Raw genomic sequence first — 27,635 nt, 5'->3', positions numbered from 1 at the left:
CTGAAGGTAATCCTTAAAATGTTGTAGGGCATCTTGAATATTTAAATGTTGATTCTGATATTTTCCTGTTTCCTGTTTATTTGGTTATTTCTGAAAATGTATTTAAACAATTATCATTACTTTACAGATGAGGTATTATGTTGTATTTGTTGTACAGACATACAGTTACAAAGCTGTGAAAAAAAAAGTCAGTTAAATTCCCAGTTATCAGCTTTTTTTGTCTTGCTAGCTCATGTTAGCAGCTAAATCTGTGATGCCTTTGGTGCTAGAAGTCAGGCTGCATTAATGTATTTTATACTAGCCTGTTTAAATATTACCATTTGGGATGTGGCAGGTAACTCTCATAGTTGAGAGAGGTGATGAGTGTGCATTGTCATCACTTGCAACATCTGATCTTGGAGTTTGACTTAAGCATTGTTCAGTTTTGTCAGAGTTTAGCTGCCACTCATTCCATCTGACAAAGATATAAATGTAGAATACTGAAAAGACTGAATAAAGAGCTTTTGCTCCTTCTACCTAGTAGGATTAAAAAATGGGATCTAATGGGCTCCCAACAAGAGTATTGGAGACAGGGAAACACTTCCCTTTCCAGGTAGAGCTAATTTTTACAAGGAGTGAATGGAGTGCCTGCAACATTATCATAGAATCATAGAATCACCAGGTTGGAAAGGACCCACTGGATCATCGAGTCCAACCATTCCTAACACTCCCTTAAACCATGTCCCTAAGCACTTCATCAACCCGTTCCTTTAACACCTCCAGGGAAGGCAACTCAACCACCTCCCTGGGCAGCCTGTGCCAGTGCCCGATGACTCTTTCTGTGAAGAATTTTTTTCTGATATCCAGCCTGAACCTCCCCTGGTGGAGCTTCAGGCCATTCCCCCTTGTCCTGTCCTCTGTCACCTGGGAGAAGAGGCCAGCTCCCTCCTGTCCACAACCTCCTTTCAGGTAGTTGTAGAGAGCAATAAGGTCTCTCCTCAGCCTCCTCTTCTCCAGGCTAAAGAACCCCAGCTCTCTCAGCCGCTCCTCATAAGACTTGTGGGCTTATTAAGATTAGGGGCTGGATTCGGTCACTATGGGGGATCCTTTGAGTCCTGCGCTCTGGGCAGTGTGTAAGCTGTTAACCACTGACTAACATGGAACCAAGTTTGGATTAAATCACGGCAGCTCTGGAACAGGAGTCTGAGGCACAATATGAAAGTTGTATTGACCAAATCGAGACTTGGCCAGACCAGAGAGAAGTGCTATACTCACCACACTTCTTGTATCGGTGCCACTGATCTATCTGAGCACCTTAAGAGAATTCAAAACTAGGAATTACAATGATTTATTTTTCCATCTTTTAGGGAAAAGGGAATGATTAGTTTGAAGAGTTTTGGTTTTGTAAGATTTTAACTTGTGTCAATGAATGAATATGTACTTATCTAGATAGAAACTACTCAGATAAAGCTAAATCATATAAAGGGGCTTTGCATTTGCTTCTGAATGTGATGAGATTTGTGGAAACCTTCTGAGGGGAGATGAGTTTTGCATATTGGATCCAGATCTTAAAAAAATTCTCTCACACATCTTTTTTTGAGTTAACAGGTTCATGATTTCATAGGAATAAAGTTGAGGGGGGTCATGGAAAGGCAGGAAGCAACCTCTAATTCCACAGACACCTTCACATATTTGGGCAGAAATTTTGAACGGTATTAAGTAGGAAGTGGTGATTTTAGCATCTGCTACATTTTCCTTGAACCAGAGCGTTTTGAAGATGTGTGGCTTGTTTTCTAGATACTAACTAGAGAGTCAAACTCTGTTATAGACACATCACTTTCATATAGAATCTGTACTTTAGAATCTGTAGGTTATTGTAAGTGGAAATGGCACCATTACTTTTGATTTGTCATAGGCTTTTGGGGCAAGATGAAAAGAAGATATTCAAACAAAATGTCAAAAGATGGTGCTTGATGGGTGATACTTACATATGAGGGTCTTGTTTTCATCAGTACTGACTTCCATTAAGGGAAGTAGTTGGTGCTAATAACCTTTTAAAATTTATTTTACCCATAAACTATAAAACCCTGAATGCAAAAAACCTACCCCTTCTAATACTTTAAACCATCGCTACTTGTCCTTTCAAAATAAGTCGTAACTACAACTTTGTCTTCAACGTGAATGCTTAAGTTAGACTGTTAGTGAAAAATCTGTGCTTTGTTGTTTGTGTTTAGAAATTTTAGTGTATCCTTTCTGATCTTCTCACTTAAAACAAAAAAACAACAACCTTGCCCCACAAAAACCTTTCAGAAGTAGGAAGCAGCCTTGTAAACGATTCATATAGTCATCAAAGTGAAAGAAATGTTTGTCTGAACCTGTGGCATCCCACAGTATGCACATGCACTCCTCCTAAATTTGTATTAATTTTGTCTCTAGTACTTCTGATTCTCCTTTGCCTTGCTTCCATTTCAGTATTTCATGGCTCACATGAAGAACTGAGCAGAGTGAGTGAGCATTGGACTGAAAAATTCCTGGTTCATTAAAAGGACACAGTGAAAAGACAGAAAAAGGCAAGAGAATGAAGTAACTTTGTGTTGAGAATACGGAAGTTTTCTACAAAGTACTTAAAATAATTGAATGAAGTGAGGCAGACCTTGCCTTACTGCTTTAAATCTTGACCTTTCAACATTTAAAAAATTCAAAGGGATGACATGAATGCTCTTTCAGAGCTGTGGAATTAAATAGGATCGGGAACCTCAGCTGCAATGGAAAATTGGTCTTGCTCTTGCACTCACCTGTCTCAGGGTTGTAGTGCCCTTGTGGCCAGATGTACAATGAATTTTCAGGTGCTGTAAGACAATGCAGAACAAACAGATGGGGAAGTCAGTGTATAGATTTCTTTCTTGGAGTGCATTGACAGTTACTTCTGCCAAGTTCAGCTCAGGGTATTCCTGGAAAGTCACAGGTTCACTGCAGTGTAGTCTGAGATATACGGAGCAGAAGCTCTGGCAGATTTTTTTGCTATATCTGTACTCATTGCCTGTTGACAGGAATGTTTCCCCAGGGGAAAGGTACCTTCAATGTGTTTTTTATAGCTTTTTTGTTTTGCCTGCTTTGCATTCTCATTTTCAAATATTTCTTGCCGTATTGATGACTACATTAAATTATCACATTTATATTAGCTACACAAAACCTCATTTATGTTTATGTGAAGTTTGAGGCAGTAAATTCCATGGTTATATTTTTTACAATTTAACCTTTTAATTGGACTAACAGAAAACAATTTTGACAAGCAGTCCAGATATCAAAATATCATGATTTTGTTTTTCTTCCAAGTAAAATATTTGGCTGCTTTCTTAGAGCATCATATCTGTTCATCACTACATGCATACTTCACTCTGTCAAGCAAACTTCATTTTTGCTTTGTTTCACTTAAGGAAAACTTATTTTTGCACCTCACTTGAGCCAACAGTGTGAAATTAGATGAGGAAAAACCATCCAGATCATTTTCTGTGAAGTTAATCCAAAGTTGAAGCTTTGGATATAAGCAAGTAGATAGTACTGTGTTTAATAATAAATCTGGGCTATTTGGCCAGTAGCCTGATTGGTGAGCAACTGCTTCATCTGTTCCGTAAAACATTTTCTTGTCTCTGCCTGGTGTTTTCTGAATGCCTACTTACACGTCTGGCATTTCTAGTGTTTCTTTTAGTCCCACTTTTCATGCTGGCTAAAGAGAAGTTTGATTCCTCAGGTTTCTGACCAGGCATCTGCCACTCTAGATCATGTGAGTTGGAGCTGAAAGTCTCAGAGAATTAAGATGATGGCTTGTTTTTTTTTTCAAGGAGGTGGAGGAATTCAAGTGGGTAAAGAAAAAGAGAAAAGGAGAAAGATTCATTTTGACAGTGAGCAAACTGTGAAATTCCTAGCAATCTCTTCAAAATTCAGGAATCATACTGTGCCTGTTTGTGCTCTTTCAGTGTGTGCACAGAGCATGGGTGTTCTTCCCCGCAATCAACAGATGCTGTTTGTTTATAGTATGCACTTTGCTACTCGCTGTATGGAGTCTAGTACACCAATATATCACTGAGGTCAGGGGCATTTATGGGGAAAGGGAGGGGTGACTTTCAGAAGAATTAAAAATAAGACAATAAGGAAGGTGATTAAGAAAGAACAACTTCTCATGCAACTGCATTTTACAGCTTTTGCTAATGTAGTTGAAGAGGAAGGGATGTAAAATCATAAAGCTGGGTTGCTGCTCATGAGGTGATTGCCTTATGGGAGTCCAACTATAAGAAATTATATCTTTTTTTTTAATTAAAAGAAAAAAAATTGATGCAACACTGAGTTCGTCCTGCCCTTAGCCTGGATCCTGCCTTCCCAGGTTGGTGTTTTGGTCTTTATTTTCACAGCTGTTTGAATGCTTAGGCTGTTGATGTCAGAAAGAGAAAAGGAAATAGCAGTAAATCTTGTTTAATATTATAGGCACTTTAAAGCATAAAGTGTTTGTTCAAGTGCTGTTGTTACATTCATCGGCTTTACTTTTTTTTTTTTTAAATACTTTGTCATGCTGCAGCCTGGCTCTCTCTCCCTCCTACCTTCTTCTTATCTTGCTTTGTATCTTGGATATGGCAATGAATGGAATAGAGTGGGAAGTTTATTTTCATTCCCCAGTGGGTCTAACCGCTGGATCATGTCGAGCAGCCTGTTCACTGCTGCAGCTGTAACTTGTCCCTGCAAACAGCAAACTGCCACCAGGAACCTGGTAATTTCACTGCCCGCAAGCTGCTTTTCTTTTGTTTGTGTTCTTTCTTGGTCATTTGGTTCAGTGCCTGTTTTGGGGTAAGGCACAACTTGCACGTGCTTTGAAGGGTCTCAAATGTTTTACCATGTGGTGTAACTGAATTACTTAGCCTCTCTGAAGAGGCTGTGATTAAATTGCTAGTTATATCAGAATGACGTTACTGGATGCCTCTCTGTGTTTGAGAATATGTCAGCAAGCCTTTCTTTTCTCCATCTTTTTAAAAATCTATCACTGTGTTATTATTCCAGCCGTTGTGATCTGGAAAATAGCCACCTGTAAGGTTAATGCAGCTGAGAACAGATGGTGAGGAAAGCCTGCCCTGCCTCAGATCTTGTGCAGCTGGCATTTCTTTTTCTTTCCTACCAGCTCACTTAACCTGCCCATCGTGGACAGCCTACAGGTGGAATGAGAAGAGTTTCCCCAATGTAGATGTAATTATGTTTGACCCCATTTTATGCATATGTGTGGGAAAAAGATTGTGAGATCTACCTGCTTGCTCCCTCCGTTGTCCCCATAAAATAACCGGCCTTCCACTTCCAAATGCTCATTTTTAACACACCCTAGTGCATCTGGTTTCTGTGTGAGCCTGCTCGTCTGTTACAGCTGCTGAAACCCTTGGTCTGAACACAAAACGTCATTCAACCGTAACTATTCATGGGCCTTGTTTAGGAGCTGCATATTCAGACCATTCAAGCTTTCCTTTTTAGGGTTGGATTTCTTTTTTCAGTCTTTTCTTGCCATGTTGTTTGATTTTTCACATATTCTTAGACCTCCATAGTGGTAATGTTTACAGAGGAACAACTGCAGCAGATGTTTATAGTGAGTGCAGTAGTGCCTTGGACATTGATTTATAGTGGATACTTTAAAGAGAGGTCCACTAACCTCTGAAATCAACAACTATAGCATAACCTAAGCATAGGAGAAACTTTTTTTGCCTAATCAGCAGGAATTAGTTTTTGCCTTATTTCCTCAAGTGTAATTTCAGAAATGTTATGTTCTGACTATTGTCACTGTCTGTTCTCCTTACTTAGGTTTCAAACTTTCCAGAATACTTCCAGCAACCTGGCATGAAAGCCACATTGCAGCCATGAGTTCTACCTCTCATGCAATAATTTTAGTTTCTTCTGAACTGTTTCTCTGCTCATTTTTTTATTTCTCTCTGGCTGCTTCTATTTCTATACTGTTTTTTTATGAACTGACCAAAAAGAAGCACTGTATTCCACTTGCATGACTTTACTCCAGAGTGTACTGAGGTTCTAGTTCCTTTGTTATCTGCCATTACTCAGTTTTATGAATGCTAACCCCTTTGACGACCATGGCTCTTTTAAGGTGGGTCTTCACTGAGTTGGCCTCAGGGCTCCTCCAGGCTTTTATTGAGTGATAAATTAATCTAGAACTCAGCAAAATAGTATAAACAAGTATTAGCCTGTAGGTAAAACCAAACTGGGCACTTAGTAGTGCCTGGGACTTACAAGTCAAAACGAATAGGGCTAGTGAATGAACAGGTTTTAGTATGTATTTTTGTTGTGGTGTCTTCAAATCAGAAGGGCTGCCTGGTCCTATTTTCAAAACACATGGAATTTGTTGGGAGCCTTTTTGGAGATTTCAAAGGGATTTAGACCCTTGAACATCCAACCTGGACAGGTACTGAGAGTTGCTTGAGTGCCCTTGGGTACAACTTTATTGCTGACTGTAGTGGTACTCCCTGGCTGGTAGTGATACAAAAGCTGAAACGTTAGCAAGTTGCTGCTATTTTCCCTTCTTTATTCTTCCCTAATAACTGGTGGATTTCCCTATAAAGATGATCTTTTTGGGGAAAAAAATGCTACTCTGTTGAAACAATGAGTATAAACCAATCTGTGGAAAGTTTTACCCTGTTCTTCAGGTGCGTGTGTGGAATGGTGCCTTTAGGGGTGACAACAGAGATAACCAAAATGTTTAAAGAACAAAGAACATCTTTGTCTGTACTTTAGCCTTTTTCTTCTCAAGCCCTCTGAATTTACATGCTGTTCATTAGACTTACTCATCTGACTGTCTTCTCAAGACCCTTTCCTGTCTCCTCCCTGCTATAGTGCCTGTCTGCTATACATCATTACATTGCCTGCCACCAGTACTGTCCACTGACTTGTACCCATAACACTTGACTGGTGTAGGTGTCTGTAATCCCTTTCAGCAGGTGTGTAGGGCTTTGAGGAGTGACAAAGCCACAGCATTCAGGTGTGGGAGGTGTTGCTTCAGGTAAAGCCCCAGGCTACCAGAAATTACACGTTCCCCTCAGCATCTTGAACTGTGATCTGCCCCAGAGCAAGTGACCCTGTGTGCACACCCCCTTTGACCTCTTGCTGTAGCGTGGATGTATGCACATTTCCTCTCCAGCCCAGCCCTCACCTCATCACTTGACTCCATGTGTGGAGTCACACTGAACTGTGAAAATGTGAGGTCTGGGAAAGGAGAGGTGAGGAAATCCAGGCACCTTTAATCAAATAAGCGTTTTCTGACTTGCCAAGAGTTTCACACTCAAGGGAGGCTATACAAAATTCAAAGTTGCATTTTAACTGTTTGGCAGTATCCCTTTAACTGGTAACATCTCTTCCTAAATTTTCCCCCTGGCAGTCAATGAAACAAATTGAGGCTAATTGAATAGGAGCCGTATGTATGATAATTAATTAGGAGTGCATTCTGATTCAGTGCTCTGTAGTTCCCTGCCGAGTTAAAGATGCATTCACAACTCCAATTCACTGAATCATTCTAAGAGAGCAGAATAAAGACAGAAGGAAGGCATCAGAGGAGGAATGCATGCTGAGGCCAGGCAGGAACACAAGTGGAGATGAAAAACCATAAGTCGGATAAATTAAAAGGGAAAGGTATGAGCAAAACCAAGAAAAGCCATGCATTGAAAAAATCTGAGAGGATAATGCCACAGACGTTGATAAGCAGGAACTCAGGCCTATAGAGCAAAAGGAATCACGGGCATGATAGGACTTTTAAAGATATTTGGCAGCAATAGGACATAAAAGAAAGATGACAATGGACTCATAAATCAGAAATAGGAAGCATGTAATGTTTTAAGGACTTATGTGGATATACAGCAGCACTAAAATTTTATAAGCTGTTCATCTAATGCTTAGCTTCCAAGTTATGTAAATCTAATGAGATCAAGTAAACTCATGAAATTTCTGTCATGTCAAGTATTGGAAACTTGTTGAAATGTGTTGAATGAATTTCCATAAGAGTAAGTCTTCTCAGCAAGTGTTCATCCCATTCACTTGGATAATGTAGATCACCTCCTGGTTTAGACTTAACTGAATTGAACATTTAGGGGCAAGCTGAGGTTCAGGGTACTAAATTAAAAACTCCCATTCAGAAAGATGCATACTCGAGCAGCTTTTGTCAAGATGTGAATACAGGGGAAATGCTGCTATCACAGAGGTGTTCAGCAAGTGTAACCATTCTAACTGAGGTGATATGCAAGTTGTGTACAGATAGCAGTGGGGAATAATTCATGCTACAGCCTGCTCAAGTCCTGGTTGTCTCCTGATGTACAAGGGTATGTATGGGACCCAAATTGCCTCAGGGCTTGTAAAAACAAAAGGTAGAATATCTCTTTCTTCTCTCTGAGATAATGCAGAATTATGTCACCATTGCCACTGAGAATTATCTCTGAAGCTTTGTGCTAGATGGGACTGGGTAAATACTGGACAAACGCTAAAGGACATTCTTTTTAATCCTTTGACTAGCAGTGTTTGCTCTCAAAATAGCAGGCATTTTTTCAGTCTGAAGAGTACTGTAGAGACTACCATAATGACTGCTCTCAACAGGCCTTGCAATAAAAAAAACCCAGAGGTATTATGTTATCCCTGTTTTAGATTGGATTTTGTACAACTGTACAGTAGCAGTAAGATTTTTCTTGTTCTTCAATGCAGTATGACTGATGCTGCACTCACAGATTTACAGCACCGGAAAGGCTCGGTTAGCTTCTGCTTTGCCTCCCTTTGTCTTTTGGTGAGAAATACGTATATGGAAAACCCTATAGTGAATTAAACTAGTATTTCTGATGTAGGCTTTTTTTTGTAAGACATCACTCACTGGTCTTTGTCTTATTCTTATATTTGCTCATACTTTCTTGCCATCTCTACCTCCTAATTTTATGTTTAAGCAGTCACCTTGAATCTAAAAGTGACAATTAAAATATTTTAAGCGTGTGTTGTTTTAATAATGCACACTGAAAAAGCATAAGAGCGCTTTATCAGCAATAAGAATATTAAGAATGAATTCCTAAATGCCTTGCTGTCTTTTCCTCCTCTTATGATGTTTAAACAGTGTGCTGTGTGGAGTAAAGGAGGTAAACATCTCGGCCTCATTTGCTGAAGCAGCTCCCAACATATGGTCTTTTTTTTTTTTTTTGCTGTCTGATCTTGCTCTGTTTTTCTGGTGAAAACTTCACGAGGACATTTCTCATCACATCCATTTTACTCTCCAGAACCCTACAGTTTCTCAGGATTTGCCACTTCAGCCAGGGGCCCATCAGCCGGTGCAGAGCCCAAGTGAATTAAATAGTTGTGCAGAGCTCTGCCCAGAGTTGGGCAAAGTATTATACCTTACCTATAATGTTTGTGTTGGCCCATAATGGGAAAAACAGAAAAGATAACACACATTTCACTATTTCAGATGCATGTTTTTGTGTGTAATTAACACATTTACCTTAATTTAAAAGTACCTCTGTGAACTGCAGACATAGCTGTGATGCAAGGTCCTGTGCTAAGCCCCATCCTTACAGGAGATGTCAGGGTCCCAACCCTTTTTCACTGGCACAAGAGTGAGCACAAGCATCTCTATGCAGTGGGCATAATCCTTCCACTTACAAGGCTTCTTGTATTACTTAGTCACTGTGAATAGATATTTTATACTAAAGGCCTTTTAAAAGAAAAAGAGTACTCAGGCAAGGGGAAAGAAATTAAGTAGCAAGGTAGACAAATAGGACAAAAGTGAGGATATTGATGACATTTTGATAAAGCATTAGTGAATATTTTTAAAGTACACAGATGCTTAAATGACCTGGCTTACAAATAAGAGGTGAATTCCCCAGCTAAACCTTTGAATGTCAAAGCATTTAGGTAGGCTGTTTAAGCCATGTTTGGGCACTCAGCTTTTGATCTCAGATTCACATCTCTCATTTGCATCTCTGTTGCTGTAGGAGCAGTGAAAACTCATCTTCAGTAAAGGCTTCAGAATATGCCAAATGAATATGCTCCACAGTATCTCAGCAAATGACCGCAATTGTGATTCTAATGCCTACCTAAAATTAAGAAAAAAGGCAGGAAAAAAAAAATAGGAAGAAAAAAACAACAAAAAACACCTAGCACCCCAAAACCCCCACAACCTACCAAACAAACCACACAAAAATCCCGAAATTTACGAAGCTCTCAGAATGAATTACAAGAACGTTTATAAGAAGGTAAAGAAACCCTTAGAACAGGGAACATTATTGATAATAAGATCTTCATATGTTCTGAACGGATCCTTCAACAGCACTGTCTTTAAAATTGGAACTTTTTATACCTTAGCCCTCCCCATATCTCATAGTGTGTAATCAAAGCCACTTTTTACTATTGATAGATGAAACACTGGAGCTGTCAGGGAGGGAGGGAGGGAGGGAAAAAAGCATGAAAAAGTAAAAATCATTGTGTATGATCAGGAAGGAGAAGTTGCTTTCAGTTTTAAGAGATCTTTTTTTATTAACGTGAGTTAAACCTAAAGAGTATCTTTCCATGCAGCTGCCCAGAAATCCTGGGCGTAGTTATGCACGAAGGTGCTGTCAGCCTTTGCTGTTAATTATCATGCTGAAATCATTCTGCGTTATAGATAAAATTTGATTTATAACTCTTTGGGCATTCTCACACTTCCAGTTAGTACCATCTCTTTTGCCTCTGGTGTCCTTCAAATATTCATGGATGCCTGCTTATTCTGCCACCTCCTCATTCTCCCTCCTGCCTCATTGTCATAGCCTACTAGCACTACTATTGTGTTTTTAATGCTAAGGCTTCCATTTATAGTGTCAGCAGTGTTGAGGTGGTTTTTTTTCTCAGACTCCTATGAATAATCATAGGGCTGCAGCATAGTAAAATTTCTCTCTGTTAGATTTGCCAGTTAGATGTCATGGAAAGATGGATTAAAATTCATTGGACACAGACAAAGAAGAATTTTGAATCTACCCTAGAAAGGCATCTCTTGCATCTCCCAGAGGGCAACTGCTTTTCTTTGTTTTGTCCTCTTTCAAAGTAAAGATTTCCTTCAGAGCAGGAATCCTGGAAATCTTGAATTTGTGCTTTGGGGCAAAAACCACCAACAGCAAGGAAGATAGAGCAGCTGCAATTTTATTTTCATCTTCTGGAAATAAGCACAGCAAGGATCTTTTTGGGGTTTTTTCCCTTCCTCTCCTGAATTTGCCCAATTCTCACCATGCACTGTATGTTCCCCAGGCTGCCCAAACCCCCCTTGGACTTTTCTATACCTTTTTAAGGAAATCTGGAGAGAAAAGTGGGAGAAGAAAGTCTTTCCATGTTGCAAAGTGAGGCAGTATTTTTGGACAAGGGAATTATTTGAAGTGCCTTCATCCCTTTGGAAAGAAAATTTATGATGGCGTGAACTGTTCTATGCAAACCAGTGGGTTATCTCATTGCCCATATAAATGCTGGATTAAAAGAGCATGAGACATATTTCAGGAACTAAGTAGGATGCCGACTTTAAAATTGCTGAAGACTTAGCTGAAGACATTCAAACACCATCACTTGCTCTCTAGGGCAAATGCCAAAAGACCTGCGCTGGTTTGCAATTCAGGAAGAAATCCAATTACTGAGCTAATTATCACCTTTGAGAGTGGTACAACCAAATGTAAAGCAAGAGGCCACTAGAGGAAAGCCCAAATCACCTGCTGGTCCCAGAAGTTCACTTTGAGGGGTCCAACTTGACAGTGAAAAGCCCAGGAGTAAAGGCATCGCTGGTTCGGTTGTTAGGTGCAGTGTATTATAGTTTCATGCTGTGCAAATTCCTATTGCCTTCAAGAAAGTACCAACATAGCTTTGGTTACTAATAATTGTGGAAGATTTTTAAAGTCCAGGATGGGTTACCCGACTAATTTTATTCAACTAAACTGAATTTTAGGAATGAAGTTCGCTTCTGTCTGTATCACCCTCAGTCTTTACAACAATGAAAACCTATGCTTCAAAATATATATAGATTCATTTTTTTTCTGGTAGTGTCTGAAAAGATAAATTATTTCTTGTCTCATGTCCTGATGCCGAGGTTTTAGCTGCTTCATCAATCATTACTGTGCTTGGAAATCCCCAAAGTAGTGAGATTTTGTTATTTGAGAGCACCATTCTGTTTCCTTCTCTTCTCCCCAGTCAGGCTGCATTATCCTTCTTGGAGTGTCCTGAAGGACTCCTCATTTTCCCTGATTGTTTCATGCATCTTTCTCTCAATGAATAAAAAAAAAAAAAAAAGATAAAGAAATGGGGCCAGAGCTGCATGCTGAGCAAAAGGATTTCTATTTATTACAGATTAGAATTTTATGAAGTATTGTTTGATTTGTATGGGTCTCAATATGCCTTAAGATCAGAAATGCTTTATAGGTTGGTAAAAAAATGGGGTAAAGGATAGTATTGACTTGTACCTTATACTGCCACACTGATTTCAGAGGGACTGAAAGTTAATAAGGAGTCTCATAATCTTCAAACATATACATTTGGAAATCAGCAGCATTTCTCTGCTGAGAATAGAAGATTGATTGAATTCCATAACGTAATCTATATGCTTAGTCTTGCATATGTGGTAATTTCAAGTGGATGTATATCAGGGTAGAAGAATTCTGACAAGCTTTTTGAAGCAAAATCGTTCTTTATTTTCTGAACTGCTTAGATAGCCTCCCCCCTTCCCCCGTTGCCATTTTCTGTTGCATAGGAAATTAAAATAGCAGTTACAATAAGCTGAGCCAACCAGAGGCAGGAAGATAAATAATACATCAAATAAAATGCTAATCTATGTAGATAATATACTAATATTAATTACAAATAATTCTAATTAAGACTATATTCTCTCTAACTGTATTTCTTGCACAGTAAAGAACATGCCTTTTTAAATCAAAGTTCAGTCACTGGTATGGAGTGGAAGTAAAGCAATTCTGTTCTTCTATCTTCTATGTGGAAGCCTGTGTGCAATTTTTCTGTTAGTTGGTTTTCCACAGCTTTTTGGGGGACAAAAAGGCTTTCTGACATTAGGGACAGCAATAGCATCCTTCTCCCAGTTGACTTCAGCATAAGCTTAAAGCTTCAGCTCAGAAACTTCCAGCCTTTTATGTAACTTCTATATTGACACACAAAACCCTGGGAGCCAATACTTCAATGAGGACATACAGACACACAGAGAGTCTCTCTGTGCTTCAAAGACAACATTACTCTTGGTTTACACCATCCTTTTTCAGTGTTATTTAAGCTGTTTGAAAGTCTGCCATATGACTTATACCTTCTTTGGCTACAGTATTCATTGGAACATGTCTGAAGTTCTTATGTTCTCATAGTGAGTAGATAATTTGGGCTTTCTAAATTGACTGGCCAACCATCAGCCCATTCAAAATCTCCACTAAGCTTTGTACTCCACCCTAATAGTGCAAACCCCAGCCCGTCCCACCTGGCCATGCTGCCCCCATCACAGTTTGACAAAGGACCTGATGAGGACCGTGCCTCATTTTCTCCCTTGGTTTCTATACCAGGAGAGATGGTGCCTTGGCACTTTTTCCCAGTGCTTACTGGCTGGTAAACAGACGAGACTCTCGCCATTGTCACATGTAACATTATGCTGACTGTGGTTTAGGTCAAACAGCTTTTTTCTTTCCCTGTTTTGTGTTTTAACCCCATTTTCAAAGGAATAATATTTACATGTATGATTGATATGCCTTCTGCTAAGGCTGGTGGTTGAGGGCAAAACTTTTGAGACAGTATTCTTAATGAAGTGTCCTGAAATCCTAAAGCACCACTGCCAGAGCAATATTTCAGGGAAATTTATATTTACTATAGCATTTCTGTTAGCCAGACTTTCACTTCTACCTTGAAGGCCTGAGAGATGGAGGATATGAATGCTTGGGAGATACTTTGGACTTCTGATGGTGAATATCCCTAGTTACCACAACAAACACTCTCCCCTGTTGGACTTATGCTTGTCCACAGTGTTACCTATTCCTTATTTTCAGCTTTTGTTAGTGTCTTTTGTTAAGCGTAGAAATAAAAGCTCAATCCAATCTACCTTTCAGTTGCTTTCTGTTCTGTGAATATTTTCCCTGTGGTATTTGTATTCCGTGCTACAATGAAAATACTGAGTAGGGAATATGTCATTCATAAGGGAGGCAGAGTTACAGTTTGTATGGAATAAAATACTGTAATTTGCTCTTTTTAATTGTAGGAATGGCTAGAGACGCTTTCGTTGCTGCTTAACTAAGTATGAAACTACATAAAGTGGTTTCTTTGTTGTTTTTCCATAGATGTTATACACCCACAGAAATATTTTCACACAAAGAAAACCCCTGAGTCTGGCTGTTTCCCTTAAGGCTTAGAAAGGAAGAAAGACTGATTTAATATTCTTTCTATTCACTGTTTTTGGTGGTACCTGGCTGGTTTGCTTCTGGAGCCAGTTCAATTATTTAAGGACATATAGTTGTGTGTTGTCACAGATGCTAAATTCTGAATGGACTCTGTCCCAGAAGAAGGAGAATGGGGAAAGAAAGAGTTTGAGGAAAATGAAGAGTCGGGATATAGACACTTTTGGTTTGTGTGCTAATAACCTACAATATCAATGCCAATACTGAACTGGAATAACTATATATGCCTACTTGGAATAAACAGATGAAGTGATGTGGTTACAGTGTGAACTGCATAAAGATATAAACACAGAACCCAACAGTACCTTAAAAAGAAAATAAAAATGTATTTCGGGGAGAATCTTGTTTTTAAAAATTAATTGTCTGTATATCATGTCTTTATTTCCAGCACCAAAAGATCGGACCATTCCAACACCAGACTGGCAATTCAGATCGAAAAGGACGCAGGTATGGCTTGGGAGTTTGAGTGTGTCGCTTGATTTGCAAAATGTGATGTGTGTACACAGGCAAGGCTCTGCCTGGGAAGCTAAAGAGATGCAAAGGTTTTAAGTGTTGTGTGAACAAATCAGAACGGTTTAAGTCTAGCAGAGCACCAGTTTAAGTCGGGTCACTTGGTAAGTAAATTCACGGTCTATTACATGAAGCTGATCAGATTGTTGGTGGGCTGTGAATTGCTTGGTAAGTCATAACATTGCTGTTTGTGGAGAGTATACAGCAGACACCCTAAGCTGGGCTTGAAGGTCAGCTGTGGTGAGGAAAAGGTTTTGGAGAAAAGCAGCAGATTGACATTGCCCCTACTGCTGAGCAGTTTGCGCTGACAGATACATGCTCTTCCCTGAAAAGAAATGTTTTTGGAGAGGGAGGAAGGTGAAACTGGAAAATTTGCAGGAGGAGATAAAAGAAGGACATGGGAAAGATGATGGACTTCTCCTTTGGATATTGATCTGTTAAATGAGCTCAGATCCATGGCAATGTAAATTGCCTGGCAAGTCAGTGGATGTGTGTGGTACCTCAGCTGCTGCTCTTCAGCGCCTGGCAGGACAGAGCCCTTCCCAGTGAAAGTGGATACCACTGTTTCCTGCCAAATCCTGGTCCCAGTGGGAAACTAAGGTTTCGTAGATGGGTTCCTTCTGCCTTAGTATTCTGCAGCTGATTTTATTTTAGCACTGAGGTGTCAGGGGCTTTTACTAAAGAGGTATAAGTTTACATTGTAATTATTGTTTTTACATTTTTATCCCTCCACATTTTTATCGTTATCCATTACATCAGTAGCCTGAACACATTTTCAAGCAGAAATGGGTGTAATCCACAATGTCCAAAAAAGCAAGCGAGGTATTAGCAGTTTGAGGCTTTTATAGCACTCTTTCATTATTTATCATTTCAAGGCGGGGAGTTAAGATATTTCCTTAGGCCATTCTGTCATCTGATAGCAATAACCTTTTGCATTATTATATATGCTAATAACTCAATTACGCTTTAAAAACCATAGCTCAAGCAAAACATTCCTTTTGTGTGTGTGCTTAAAAGATTAACTTTGTGACTCATTTAGACTTTGAATATGCTCAGGAAGGTGCATAGTTGAGAATATCTGTATGTGCGTATGCAGCTGCATGTACATATATAGCAGGGCTGAATGTATAATGGCCACAGTGATGAAAAGCTGTTTAGTGACACACTCACTCCTCCTCTTGTATTGAGGAGCGATTTGTAGGGGAAGCTATAGCCTACCACCCTCGGGGGTTTTTCTCCATATTAGATCTGCTCCCAAATATGCTCATATATAAGCATGCATGTGTACCCGTACACATGTATCTACATACACTCTCGTATATACAAATACACCTGCAAGATGTTGGTTTGTACATGTATATCTATTCATGCACCAGCATTTAGAAAGGATTTAAAGATGCAACACTGGTGCAGTATAGAAAATAAAAGCAGTTCTCATGTCAAGCATATATATTATGTAAAAGACTGCAACCACAACACCATGTTGGATTATGTGGCACTGTATTAGCATCATTTATGAAATATTCACTCCCTTTCACCAACACAAAGTGCTAACTTAAATCCAGCTAAATGCCATAGACCTTTATGGGATGACACCTTTAGACTGTAGTGAGGTGTTATTTACCTGGGCAGTTGGTCCAACCGATGTGCAATTGGACAGCTGAGACTATTTTTAAAGAAGTGGTTGTGATTCTAGTGGTAAGCGAACCTTGTTTCATTCTTAGTATACTAAATGCACTCTTTTAACATATATATCCTCATATTAAGGCCTCTAAGATAATTCATGAACAAAGCCTTGAAAAATTCCTGGAGGACTAGAAGAAATAAATTCCAACAAAATTACTGGAAGCTATGTGACCAAATTCTTTAAAATCTCAGCAATAATGTTCACATTTAAGTTTATGTAATGAAATAATCATGATTTTCTTATAATAAAGAACAATACATAAACATTAACCTAGCATTGCAGAGACTTGCACTGGGCCCAAAAAATTCTTACTGTTATAAAACACAAAGGAGGTAATTTGATTAAGTCTGAAATAGATGTTTTTAGTAATTTGATGTTCTATTTGCAGTATTGTTCATGTTAAATAAAAGCTTCAGACTTGATTCTCTGAAGGTCTAAATCTACCTAGGAAATACGGTTTGTATAGACTATCAAGAAGTTACTATCCAGCTAGAGGAAGAGACTTTATGCAAAAATAAAAAAGAACATAGGATTTAATGCAGAATGCCTTAGCGTGTTATAAATTTTATTTTTTACAAATATATGCTGCTTTGGTTGCAGGAAATGATGACAATAATCTCAACTCCATTTTTTATGAGCATTTGACAAGATCTCTGCAGGAGTCTCTTTGTGGAGATTTGATTCTGGGCCGCTGGGGAAACTACAACGCAGGAGACTGTTTTATTCTGGCATCAGATTATTTAAATGCCTTTGTGCACTTGATCGAAATTGGAAATGGCCTTGTCACCTTTCAGCTCAGAGGGCTGGAATTTCGAGGTAAGAATCCCTGATAATTTAAATAACAGCAAAACTAGCAACAAAACTTATCTGGCTTTCATAAACTATCACAACTCTATAGCAGGATATACGATTTAAGAGCTTCTATCTTTATTTCTTTTATAGATATTTGTCTGTCTAAAGACTCTGTAATTCTTTGTATCATTATTTGAAGGATAACGTTTGAAACAGATGTTATGAAATTCAGAATCATTTTCTGGAGTATGATAAAATTTTCAGAAAGAAGGCATATAGAGTTATTTGCTTCGTTCACAGATCTTGTAGGTTGTGCTTGGTTACGCTTTCGGATTATTTGTTCTCCAATATAACCATGAAAACCAAAGTTGTTCTTAAAAATGTTAAACCCCCTAAACTGGTCTTTGAAGAAATGCCACATATCAGAAGGTACACATGCTCTCCCTCCCCCCACCGCTGGAAAACCTGTTGTGTTGGATCATGAAAGATGCCACTGCTTAGATGGTCTCTGTCACAGTAGAGCAGGAGAGGGGAAATAAGTGGATTAGGGCTTCATATTTCAATTACTTACGAAGTGCAGACCTCAGCTGAGGAAGGGACCCCACTTTCTTCCTGTTCAGTATATTCCTCTGTCATGGCATACCTCTTTAAGGAATGGCAATTGCATCCACTTCCTCGGTGGTGTGGCTTCTATTGCTCGTAGTGTCTCACTCCTGTCCTTTTGCCTGGCGCTATCCCTAAAGTAGGAAGAAAAATGAAAAATGCGATTTTTTTTTAACAGCTTTTACATTTTGCTGATGCTGCATCTTGGCTGCCTGTGTTTGTTGCTTGGGTTTGTAACCTTGTAAAGATACCACTTTGCAATTGCAGATGATAGGAGTTTTGAAACCCCAGAATAAAGAGCTTTCCAGGCACAAGGGCTGAGCATCTAATGGGCAACCTGTTGAGAAGTGTACATTCAAGACAACTTTTCAATCAGGCTGAGTATGAGAAAATATGAGACAAACTGGCTCTTTGAACACACTTAAGCGTGGGAGGATTAGATTAGGAAATAACATGTGTAGGCTCAAGTCTTGACTCTGTGACAGATTCCCTGTAGGATGTTGAACAGGTTGTGGTAAATGCTTGATGTTCACTTTTTTTCCTGTGTGATGGGGACAAAGATAACACTTGCGTATCTTAAGAAAATTTATGTAGAAAACAGTAAATACTTGGAACAGCTTGGTGTTGTAGTACCTGAAGAGTTACCTGTTCAGTACAAAACCAAATTGTAAGAGAAAGCAACTGCAAAGACAGAGAAAGGATGTGTTAATCAGCCTTATAGTTTCTTGTTGTTGATGGTGATGTATGTGGGGCTCTGTGGCTTTCTTCGACTTCAAAGACATCTGTGCAAGAATTATCTTCCCCTTGTGTGACCTCAAGTTACGCAGTGGCACTGCTGTGTCAGAGATAGGCACTGAGGTTAAAGTACCCTATAGAGTCTAGTGGTGGGAGGCTTTTTTGGGGTGGATTTGGAATGTACTACTACTTTTTTCAAATCCAGTCCAGACAAACGCAGATTTACGTTGTTCTGCAAGGAGGGTTAAATACTGTGGCAGTTCAAATCTCTTAGTTAGAATACCACTGGTTTCACAGGCTGGTAAATCTCTAAGATAATTGCCTTTTTACTAAGACAGTTTTAATCAGCCTGTCATTTTTGCTTCCTCTTAGGTTGCTCACAGTTGTAACTCTTTATAGAAACTCCATGAAGTCAAAAAATACTTCATTCATTTCTGCAGATCTGAAAAGTGGCTTTCTGGAGGGATTTATATGTGTTAAAGAAGAGATATATATTGACATTTTGTTCTGATTTTTTTGAATTTTGAGTAAGCAGGACCATGTACATTTCCATTAACTTGCTTTCTAATTTCAGAAAACTAACTTTGCTGATCATCCTTTTGTGTTAAAATAATTCACTGTAGAATTTGAAACAAACAGAAGAAAGAAATCTCACTTTCATGCTTAAATTACATGAGTCTTGTAAGTGGATTTTTTCCTTTTATGCGGTTGCCATCTAATGCTGAGTCCCTCACCATCATCACCATCCCTGGGTGGTTGAAGAAAAGTAAATCTCAGAAACAGAGATGAAAAAAATATGAGAGGCTCCTCAAACCATGCACTAGATAGATAAAAAGATCAGGGGCCTAGTAGAGGGGCTTAATGAACGAGAAGTTGAATGGTGAGCAACTGGATAGTTTTGTTGCAAAGTGGTTTGGGAAGACTTTGCTTGACTTTGAGCCAGGATGGTTCCTTACCAGGCAAGTGCCAGTTTACATTTGGATCTGAGAGCAAAGCCCCAAAATTGCAGTGCGCCACCTGTTTCCCCTAAAATCACAGTTTAAGTAACTCAGTGGGTTGAAAATTGACCTTTCCGTGCAGATCGCCTAATGCTGTTCAGTGTTAATACTGTAGTTAGTTCACTTTATCAATAGATTCAGTATGTCTGCTGGTTGCCACAGCTGGAGCTGAGACCCACTGCCTCTTGTGTTTCATGAGTTGCTGTTTAGAGCCAGCTAAGTTCTCATGAGGAATATCACCTTTCTCAGTTTTTCCCACACTCGCCAGGAGGAGGCTGGCAGCCTGCAAAGTGGCACTCTTACCTGAGTGTTCCGAAGACCTGGACCAAGCCAGTGGAGCAAACTGTGATCTGGGGCAGCACAGACAAGTTACTGGAGGAGGAAGAGAGGAGTGGGAAAATGGGAATCTCACCTAGATTATCTCTTCTTCAGTACAAATCCAATCCTCTATTCCTCCTCACCCTGAGTATCACTGTGGGGAGAGACTCTCCAATACTAGAAGGAGAGGAAAAGGATGAAAATGGGAGGGAAATGGACTCCCCCTGTTCTCCTCTCTGAACCCACTGGATGATGCTATTCCAGAAATAAGAAAAAAAATGTCTAGTTAGTTTGTGTCTTCATGGACATGCTGTAAAGAAGGTTTATCCAGCTTTCAGAATCTTTTATCCAGGTAGAGGAGATATTATAGGAAGAGAAACTAGGAGTGTGGAAGTATCGCTATTACCTCATTTGGGCTGGAACAAATAAGACTTGTAGGATTGAATAAAGGAACATACATGAGGAAAGAACAGCTCAAACACATAGCATTTGACATGCCATGTGAATGTTGAATCCCACTTGAGCACGCAGAATGGGTGCCAGAGAAACCACATGAATTACAAGGCTGCTTGAGGATGAGCTAGGATGAACAGAGAAGCCCAGAGGGGAACCAGGCACAAGCCAGATAAGATAGATCTGCCTGATGCAGACTGTAACAAAAGCTTCATGGACTCCAAAGTGTGGGCAGATAATCTGCTGTGTGGGCAGTGGAGACTTGCTGAGGCGGCGTGCTGACACCAAGAGAGTTGCTTGTGTCTCCAGGTAACCCATGAGGGCTGGTGTGCTTTAGAAAAGATATGCTGTAGTACCATTTCCTTCCTATAACAGGTTTCGTCCTTGTGCTAATGAGAAGCAGGGCTGCTCTGGTGGGGCCACAGGGGTTACACAAGGGTACCAGTCACTGAGGCCCTGGGTCTGAGGTAAAGAAGCCAGAAGGACTGACGTGAAGGTGGAAGCTGCATAAGGTGATGGGGCCAAGGGCTGTCCCAAGGAAGCTCTGTGGAACCGAGACTGAGCTGAAACTCTTCCTTGGAAGGTTTCCTTTGCTCCTTCTATTGAGTAAGATTACAGGCTGCCCCCAAGCAGCACTGAAAGCCATTTCCTGCGTAGAATAGGCATGTTCTTCCCCATTTCAAATCTTGCAAGTGGCAGGTGTAGGGCACAACTGAATACATCAGGATTTTTTCTGCATAAATGGGAAGAGTGTGTATGCAACTGCTGTGGAAGAACTTGGTTGTTTACAAAGTCAAGAGGCAGTTGTTAAGCACTAAGTTCATTTCCTATGCTTTGGGCATCTTCCATTTCTATTTTTAGTTGTCCGATCATGCACTGTTTTTCATATAGGACCTTGATTCTTTTCATTGTACAGAATGGTTTCCCACAAAGAGGAACAAAAAGGGCTAGAGGAGGAACTTGAAATCTGTAATTTCTGAGCCTTGGCTGCTTGACTTCAGTTTCAAGCAAGTAATTTTAATTAAGCAGATTTAAAAATCTGCTGTTCCTTAAATAGTGAGTCTACGCTTGCTTTGAAAGTGTGTGAATCACAACAGTGTTCTCTGTATCTGTGACTGTTTTCTGTTTATGAGTAAACCAAAAGCAATATTTGCATTTTGGAGCTCTGGATTTTTCTACGGATGTTTCTCGTTGTGGTAGCTGAAAAACTGTGCTGGCAATATTACCACAGCAGTGCCCAAAGAAGACGTCATAGACTCTTCTGAACTGAGGGCAGGGGGGGGTACTGCCTTCCTATTTTGCAGTGCAGCCTGATTGAGAGTTGGCATTATAAATGACTGGTCCAGACGCCTTTCTAACTGTATGTAGTAGAAGCATTTGGCTGAGGTTTCAAACAAAAGGACACAACCAACCCTCTGCAGGCAGGGTAAGAAGGTACAGGCTGAGCAAACAGAAAGAAGAGAGTAAGCAAAGCTGGGATTCATCTCATCCATCTTTAGTCCTCTTCAAATCAAGAACTTGGTATGAATTCATTCTTCACTCTCCCTTTCTATGGATAGATAGGGGATGTGCCTCCATCATATCACTCACCCTGTGTATAAGGCAGGAGGTAGCCTCGATACCTGCAGGCATTGAGAGGAGACACCCACCTCCTCCTTTACCAAAAACGAAGAGAGGTTAGTAATGAGCTCAGGCTAGGTGAAAACTTACAGGGAGCTGCAGGCTGTTGTAGGGGAATCAATCCCTTCAATAACTCTACTGTCTGTGTTAGACCACAGCGGTATGCTAAAAGCAGCCTGCCAGAATAAATACATAATGTATCATTTAATTTGAAAGGAAGAGACAGGGAAAACCCACAATCAGGGAACACACAGAAAGAATGTCAAAATATCTAGCTCCCACGTGTTCCCTGTAGAACAAGGAAGACTTGAAATATTTTCCTGTTTAGTCTGTGCCTTTACACGATGTCTTTTGGAGAATATCCAGTCAGGTGTTACATGTTCAGAAATTACTTATGGATGGTGACGCTGGAATCTTGAGGAGCTGTGTTCTAACTCATGCCTGATATTCTTCCATCGTATAATTAACTTGTAAGTCGCTGCTATAATTTTTTGTTATATGTTGCATGTGCAATATTCATGCTTCACTTGGAACTTCATTAGATGGATCAAGGGAAAAAAGCACTGAGCAGACACATGTAGTGGAAGGCAGATGTGACTTCAGGATAGGATCACCTGTGGGGCTTTCTCTGTGTTAGCTGGCTTATTTCCCATGCAAAATGGTGTGTCGACACAGCATTTTTGGGTTTAAGCTTTAGACACCGTAATGATGTCAAAGAAATAAGGGCAATTCCGTATTTCTGCAGTGTATGTGTATGCTGTATATTTTTATTACAGTAGCAAGTACGTATTACCAGTGTCTGAATGCTCTGTGGCACACAGAGAATGATTTTCACATCTGTAGTGATGTGAAAATCATTCTTTATTTGTAGACTGGTTGCAACTTTCACAATTTGCTTTTACAAATCACTTCTTACTGCCGGGAAATAAAAGTGTACTCCTTCATGTCTTTCATGAGACTGTACTTACATGAGATCAGTGTATGCACCAGATCATCAAAAAAAGCAGCTGATAATCAGCCATTTTTAACACATCTCTTTGGAGAGAAGTTTAAAAAAGCAAAAGTGTGTTGTTGTTGGGAAAGAACAAAGGCTGACAGATACCATGCTTGGGAATACTAAAGGTATGAACAGAATGGATGCAAAGGGGTTTCTGTAATTGTGGTGATTTAATTAGGAAGAATGGAAAGAAATGGGGAAGAAGATACTTCATGGTGAATGCAGGAAATGTGTGATGTACAAGCATTTCTAGCTGTACAGTGATGCTCCAAGAGTGGAAGCCGTCCATGAATTACAAATAGGCTTAAAATAGTTTCTGAAACTCAGAGTAGAATAAATATTTGATTTCTTTTTTCCCTTTCCTGTCTTCCATAATTTTATGTGTATGTGTGGGTGCACTGGAGAGGACTTCTGGAAGGAAGGAGAATGTTGGAAGGAAAATGTTATTAGATTCACTGGAGCCCTTTTATTGAGAAAATGTCTTTGCCAGAAGCAAAATGTTGCATCTTGCATTGCACTCCAAAAGAGATGACATGAGATACTTGGTAGCTGCAAGTTTAACAACCAACAGCCTTAGAGAATGCTTTCTTCCACCTGGGCTCCATAATGTGTCTCTGTGGACCAAGAAAAGGAAAGGTTTCTGAGGAGAGGGGATGCATGTTATTAGAGCAACTGATCTGGTTTGAAAACCAGACTATTTTGTAGGCATGCAGGCAGCTGCAAACCAAACCACACTTTTATAACTAACAGCTTTGATGTCTGAGGAATTGATATTGGTTGTTCAGTCCTGAAATTTTTCTTTGAAACAACCTGAGACTATCAGAGCTGATAAATTACTGTTCCTAATCCAAATTCCACAAGGAAAAGAGTGTGAAGGAGCCAAAACAGTTGCTGGTTTCCACAATCTGTCTGGTTCTGAGTTTCATGAGCTTCCATTTGGTATCTCAGTTTACTCCTTTTTGAAGTATTTGGTTTTCTGTGTTTCTAGAACGGTACCTGATGCTTGTTTCAGGAGAGCATGGCCTTTTAATGGCTGTAATTATGCAATTTGTGCTTTTTCTGGGTCATAACTTGCTGCTTATTAAGCTGCTATCCTGAGCAGAATGAAATGTGCCGGGTGAGAAGGAGCCTTATCCATCAGAAATTGGGTATATTCAGATTTGAAGCAGAGCAGATATTTCCATGGTGATGCATTTATTTGTACAATATTCACATGTGTGATTTTGCCAAACAAACGGTAAGCAACCAGGCATTTTTGTGGAGTCATCAGTGAAGAGAGCTCTGTAAGATCTACAAAAGAAGTTACCCTGGGCAGCAGTTCATCTTCATGGCTCCCGTCTCCATATCCACCTCCATGTCTCAGACTTAACACCTAGTTCAATACCCTAGTCCAAAACTAATTGTTGGGGTCACAGAGTTTAAAGCTGGAAGTGCCTAATGCAGGTGAGTGATTTATAATCTTAACATCTGTGGGGTGGAGATAGTGCATGAGGCCTGTGAGCCCTTTCTATATATGTTTTCACCATAGTTGCTTATGATATGTCAGCAATCCTTGGTGCCTAAGCTATCGCTGCCTCCAGCCACAATAATTACTCCCCATCCTGGATACATTTTTAAATGGAAGTGTTCTATGGATATTAAAACTTCTGGAAGTATGTGGTGGCATTGTGGGATTCTTTTTCTGGCCCTTCAGAACTGAAAAATGCTTTTCTTTTCACCCAACGAGTTTTCAAAATTAAATTCAAAAGCACACTTTGATTTCAGCCTTTAATTCTAGAAGGGTGGGTGGTCTTTAATTTAGGTGTATTTTATGTATCCTTGAAGTGAGATTACAATCTTCAGTTTCAATTTTCATATTTCCATTTAGGTCAGATCACTCTTGGCAAAGCACGAGTCAGTCAGGAAAATAGAAAGAGCTCCAAGTTCTCCCCCTGGTTTTCTCCTGAGCTCACACAGCTTGACCTTGCTTTGTTCAGCTGACACATGGTTTTGCATTGATGGAGTTTTGGCAACCATCCAATGTTAGATATCTTACAAATGAATCAGTCTCATCAGTACTAGCAAGGGTCACAGTGAATGACTAAGGTTGAGGCGAAGAGGGAGAGCTTACTTTCTTTCTACTGCAGAAAGAGATGTTAAAAAAATAAGGTTTTCCCTCAGATTTCAAAATGAGTAATTACCAGCAAAAACATTTTCCTGTGTTTCAATATTTAATGATACTACATTTAATATGGCAGAACTGAAGTGCATGCTCGGGTCCATGTTCTTTGTTTTTATGAATAATTCTCTGAGTTAGTTGCTTCAACTTGATAATTTTTTGAGAAACAATATAAAAATTGTCATTTTAATCATCAGCATATAACATATACACAAAAGATTTAAGGTCATCATTCTGTAAAAATGCACATTAACGCTTAACTTCATTTACTGTGACTTGTCCCTCTTGGCTCAATGCATAAAGCTGAGCCCATGGTCTTAGTCTTTGTAGTGCAATTTTTAAAGTAATGAACCAAAAAGTATTGATGTAGACACTGGTAAAATGAAATTTCTCAGTAACATGCAGACCTGTGGCATTGAAGCCAGCCAGTGCGTTATGGATTAAAGTGAGGCTCAATTAAAGATGAGAGAAAATTACTGGCAGTCTTTCTAGAAGTGATTGCAAGAATTGAGGGTGAGCAAGGCGGACCAACCTGTACTTGAGCATCAAGCCTGCATTTTGTCTGTGCAAACATGAGTCCTTTTACTGGATACATTTGGAAATAAGAATTTTTAGCAGCATGATGAAAGGAATGAGGATTTTGTGTTTTGTCAGAGCAATGGCCGTGGCTCAGGGTACACCTTTAAACTTATCAGGGATATCCTAGAGGCTATGCAAGCAGTCAAGACACCACATCCCCAATGACGTTGTACCCGAGTTCATCAAACAGCTTTTGTTAAACAAGTGCATGTTTGCCAGGTGTTGACAGAGGACAACCCTTAATACAGTCTTTGGGATAAATCTGAAAAATGGCCACACGAGCTCCTTTGGTTGCTTCCCAGAACATTTGTAATAACACAATACCAGTTAGAAAGTCTTACTTCCCAAATTAAATGTTGGTTGTATCCACTGCAGTATAATTCTAACTTTAGTTGATTAAGATTACCTCAAAAAGATGACTTGGAGACATTTTTACCTGTCAAATTAGGTGAGAATTCAAATAATTGTTCTGGCATCTTCTTCTTCTTCTGTTTGTTATGCATGCAATGACTGCTTCCCTCAGACACTGAAGGTCTTGAATTCCCCTATAATTTGCCTTGCCTCTTTAGTCTTTAAGCAAAGTTGATTATTAGGCTCGTGTTTTTATTAAACATGATTACAAATATTTGGCAATAATATGGGGGATGAAGATCTATCTTCTCATAAATTCAGTTTAATACTGACAGACCTTTAAACTTTCAAAAATCAACATAACAACAATAGTAATGTCACCGGCATGGAGTAGTTGTTTTACTCTTTTCAAGCTGTGCACAAAGGAATACGCCTTTCTCTACTTCAGTTTGAGTACAATGTCCTTTGACTTGACTTCCCAAAAGCATCCACTGACCCAGAGCAGGTGCTGCTTTTTCCCTGTTGGGCATTGAGTGTTAATTCATCTGTGAAATATGAAGCAGAAGCAGTCTAGTTCATGTCCAGTCCAACTGGAAATGTTAGCTTGATAGGTCATGGTTTGTACTTTATGGTAGTCTTGACATAAAGTAGCAAAGATGTTTATATTTGGATTACTTGAAGACACTAATCATTTGTCATACTGTATATCACTGAACTCCAAGGAGGAATACCTATCAGTGTGTGAACAACAGTGGGTATACAGTGTAAGTTTTCACTTACAGAAAACTCAACAGAGAATATTGAAATATCCAGGATCTTTTTTTCCCCCTCTATTTCTTAGGGATACAATCCCATTTTTTTCTCACAAGTTCCCTTCAGATCTTTCTATTACTCTCTTTGCTTCTATATTTTTGTTTGCTGGATACATTTTAGAAGGTGCGTAGGCAAAAAAGACAAGATGATGACCAATACTTTAACGTATTCTGTTCTATTTTGAAAGGCTTTTCTTGATGCAGAGAGAAGAATACTCTTGGTGCTACCTCTTTTAGTACAAACCAAAGGTCCTCTGGTCATTCACCAGACAGTCGTGATGGGATCTGGATAGTCAGTCGAGGGCACAGTGACTGTCATGATGCTCCACAGAAAGGCCTTTGGGAAGCTGCCTTGCTCCAGGCTGTCTTTGAGGACACTGGAAACTGTGAGGGATTGGAGGTGACACTATATTCTTTCCCAGTACAACATTCAGATGGTGAACATAGCGAACTTCTCCCATTTACAGTGACACAATGGAATGTTGATCCTGGCAGGGGGTGTTCATAGCTGTTGAACTGCAACACAGTGTCTAGCACCTTCCTCTTCTATTGAGACTGTTTGGAAGCTGATGGAATCGGCTCTCTCATGGGGT

General features: G+C 39.6%; 1 protein-coding gene across 2 annotated transcripts in view; it reads left to right on the top strand.

Moving 5' to 3' along the window:
• PCNX2 (pecanex 2) overlaps window positions 1-27,635 on the top strand; it is a 163,710-nt gene that overhangs the window by 102,300 nt on the left and 33,775 nt on the right. For both annotated transcript variants that reach the window (XM_054061754.1, XM_054061755.1), the window contains 2 exons: window positions 14,818-14,876; window positions 17,227-17,442. In XM_054061754.1, coding sequence (XP_053917729.1) covers window positions 14,818-14,876; window positions 17,227-17,442 — 275 coding nt within the window. The remainder of the gene's footprint in view (window positions 1-14,817; window positions 14,877-17,226; window positions 17,443-27,635) is intronic.

This window comes from Cuculus canorus, chromosome 3 (assembly GCF_017976375.1).
Source record: "Cuculus canorus isolate bCucCan1 chromosome 3, bCucCan1.pri, whole genome shotgun sequence".
Classification (NCBI taxonomy): domain Eukaryota; kingdom Metazoa; phylum Chordata; class Aves; order Cuculiformes; family Cuculidae; genus Cuculus; species Cuculus canorus.
This window is presented reverse-complemented; position numbering and strand designations above follow the sequence as displayed.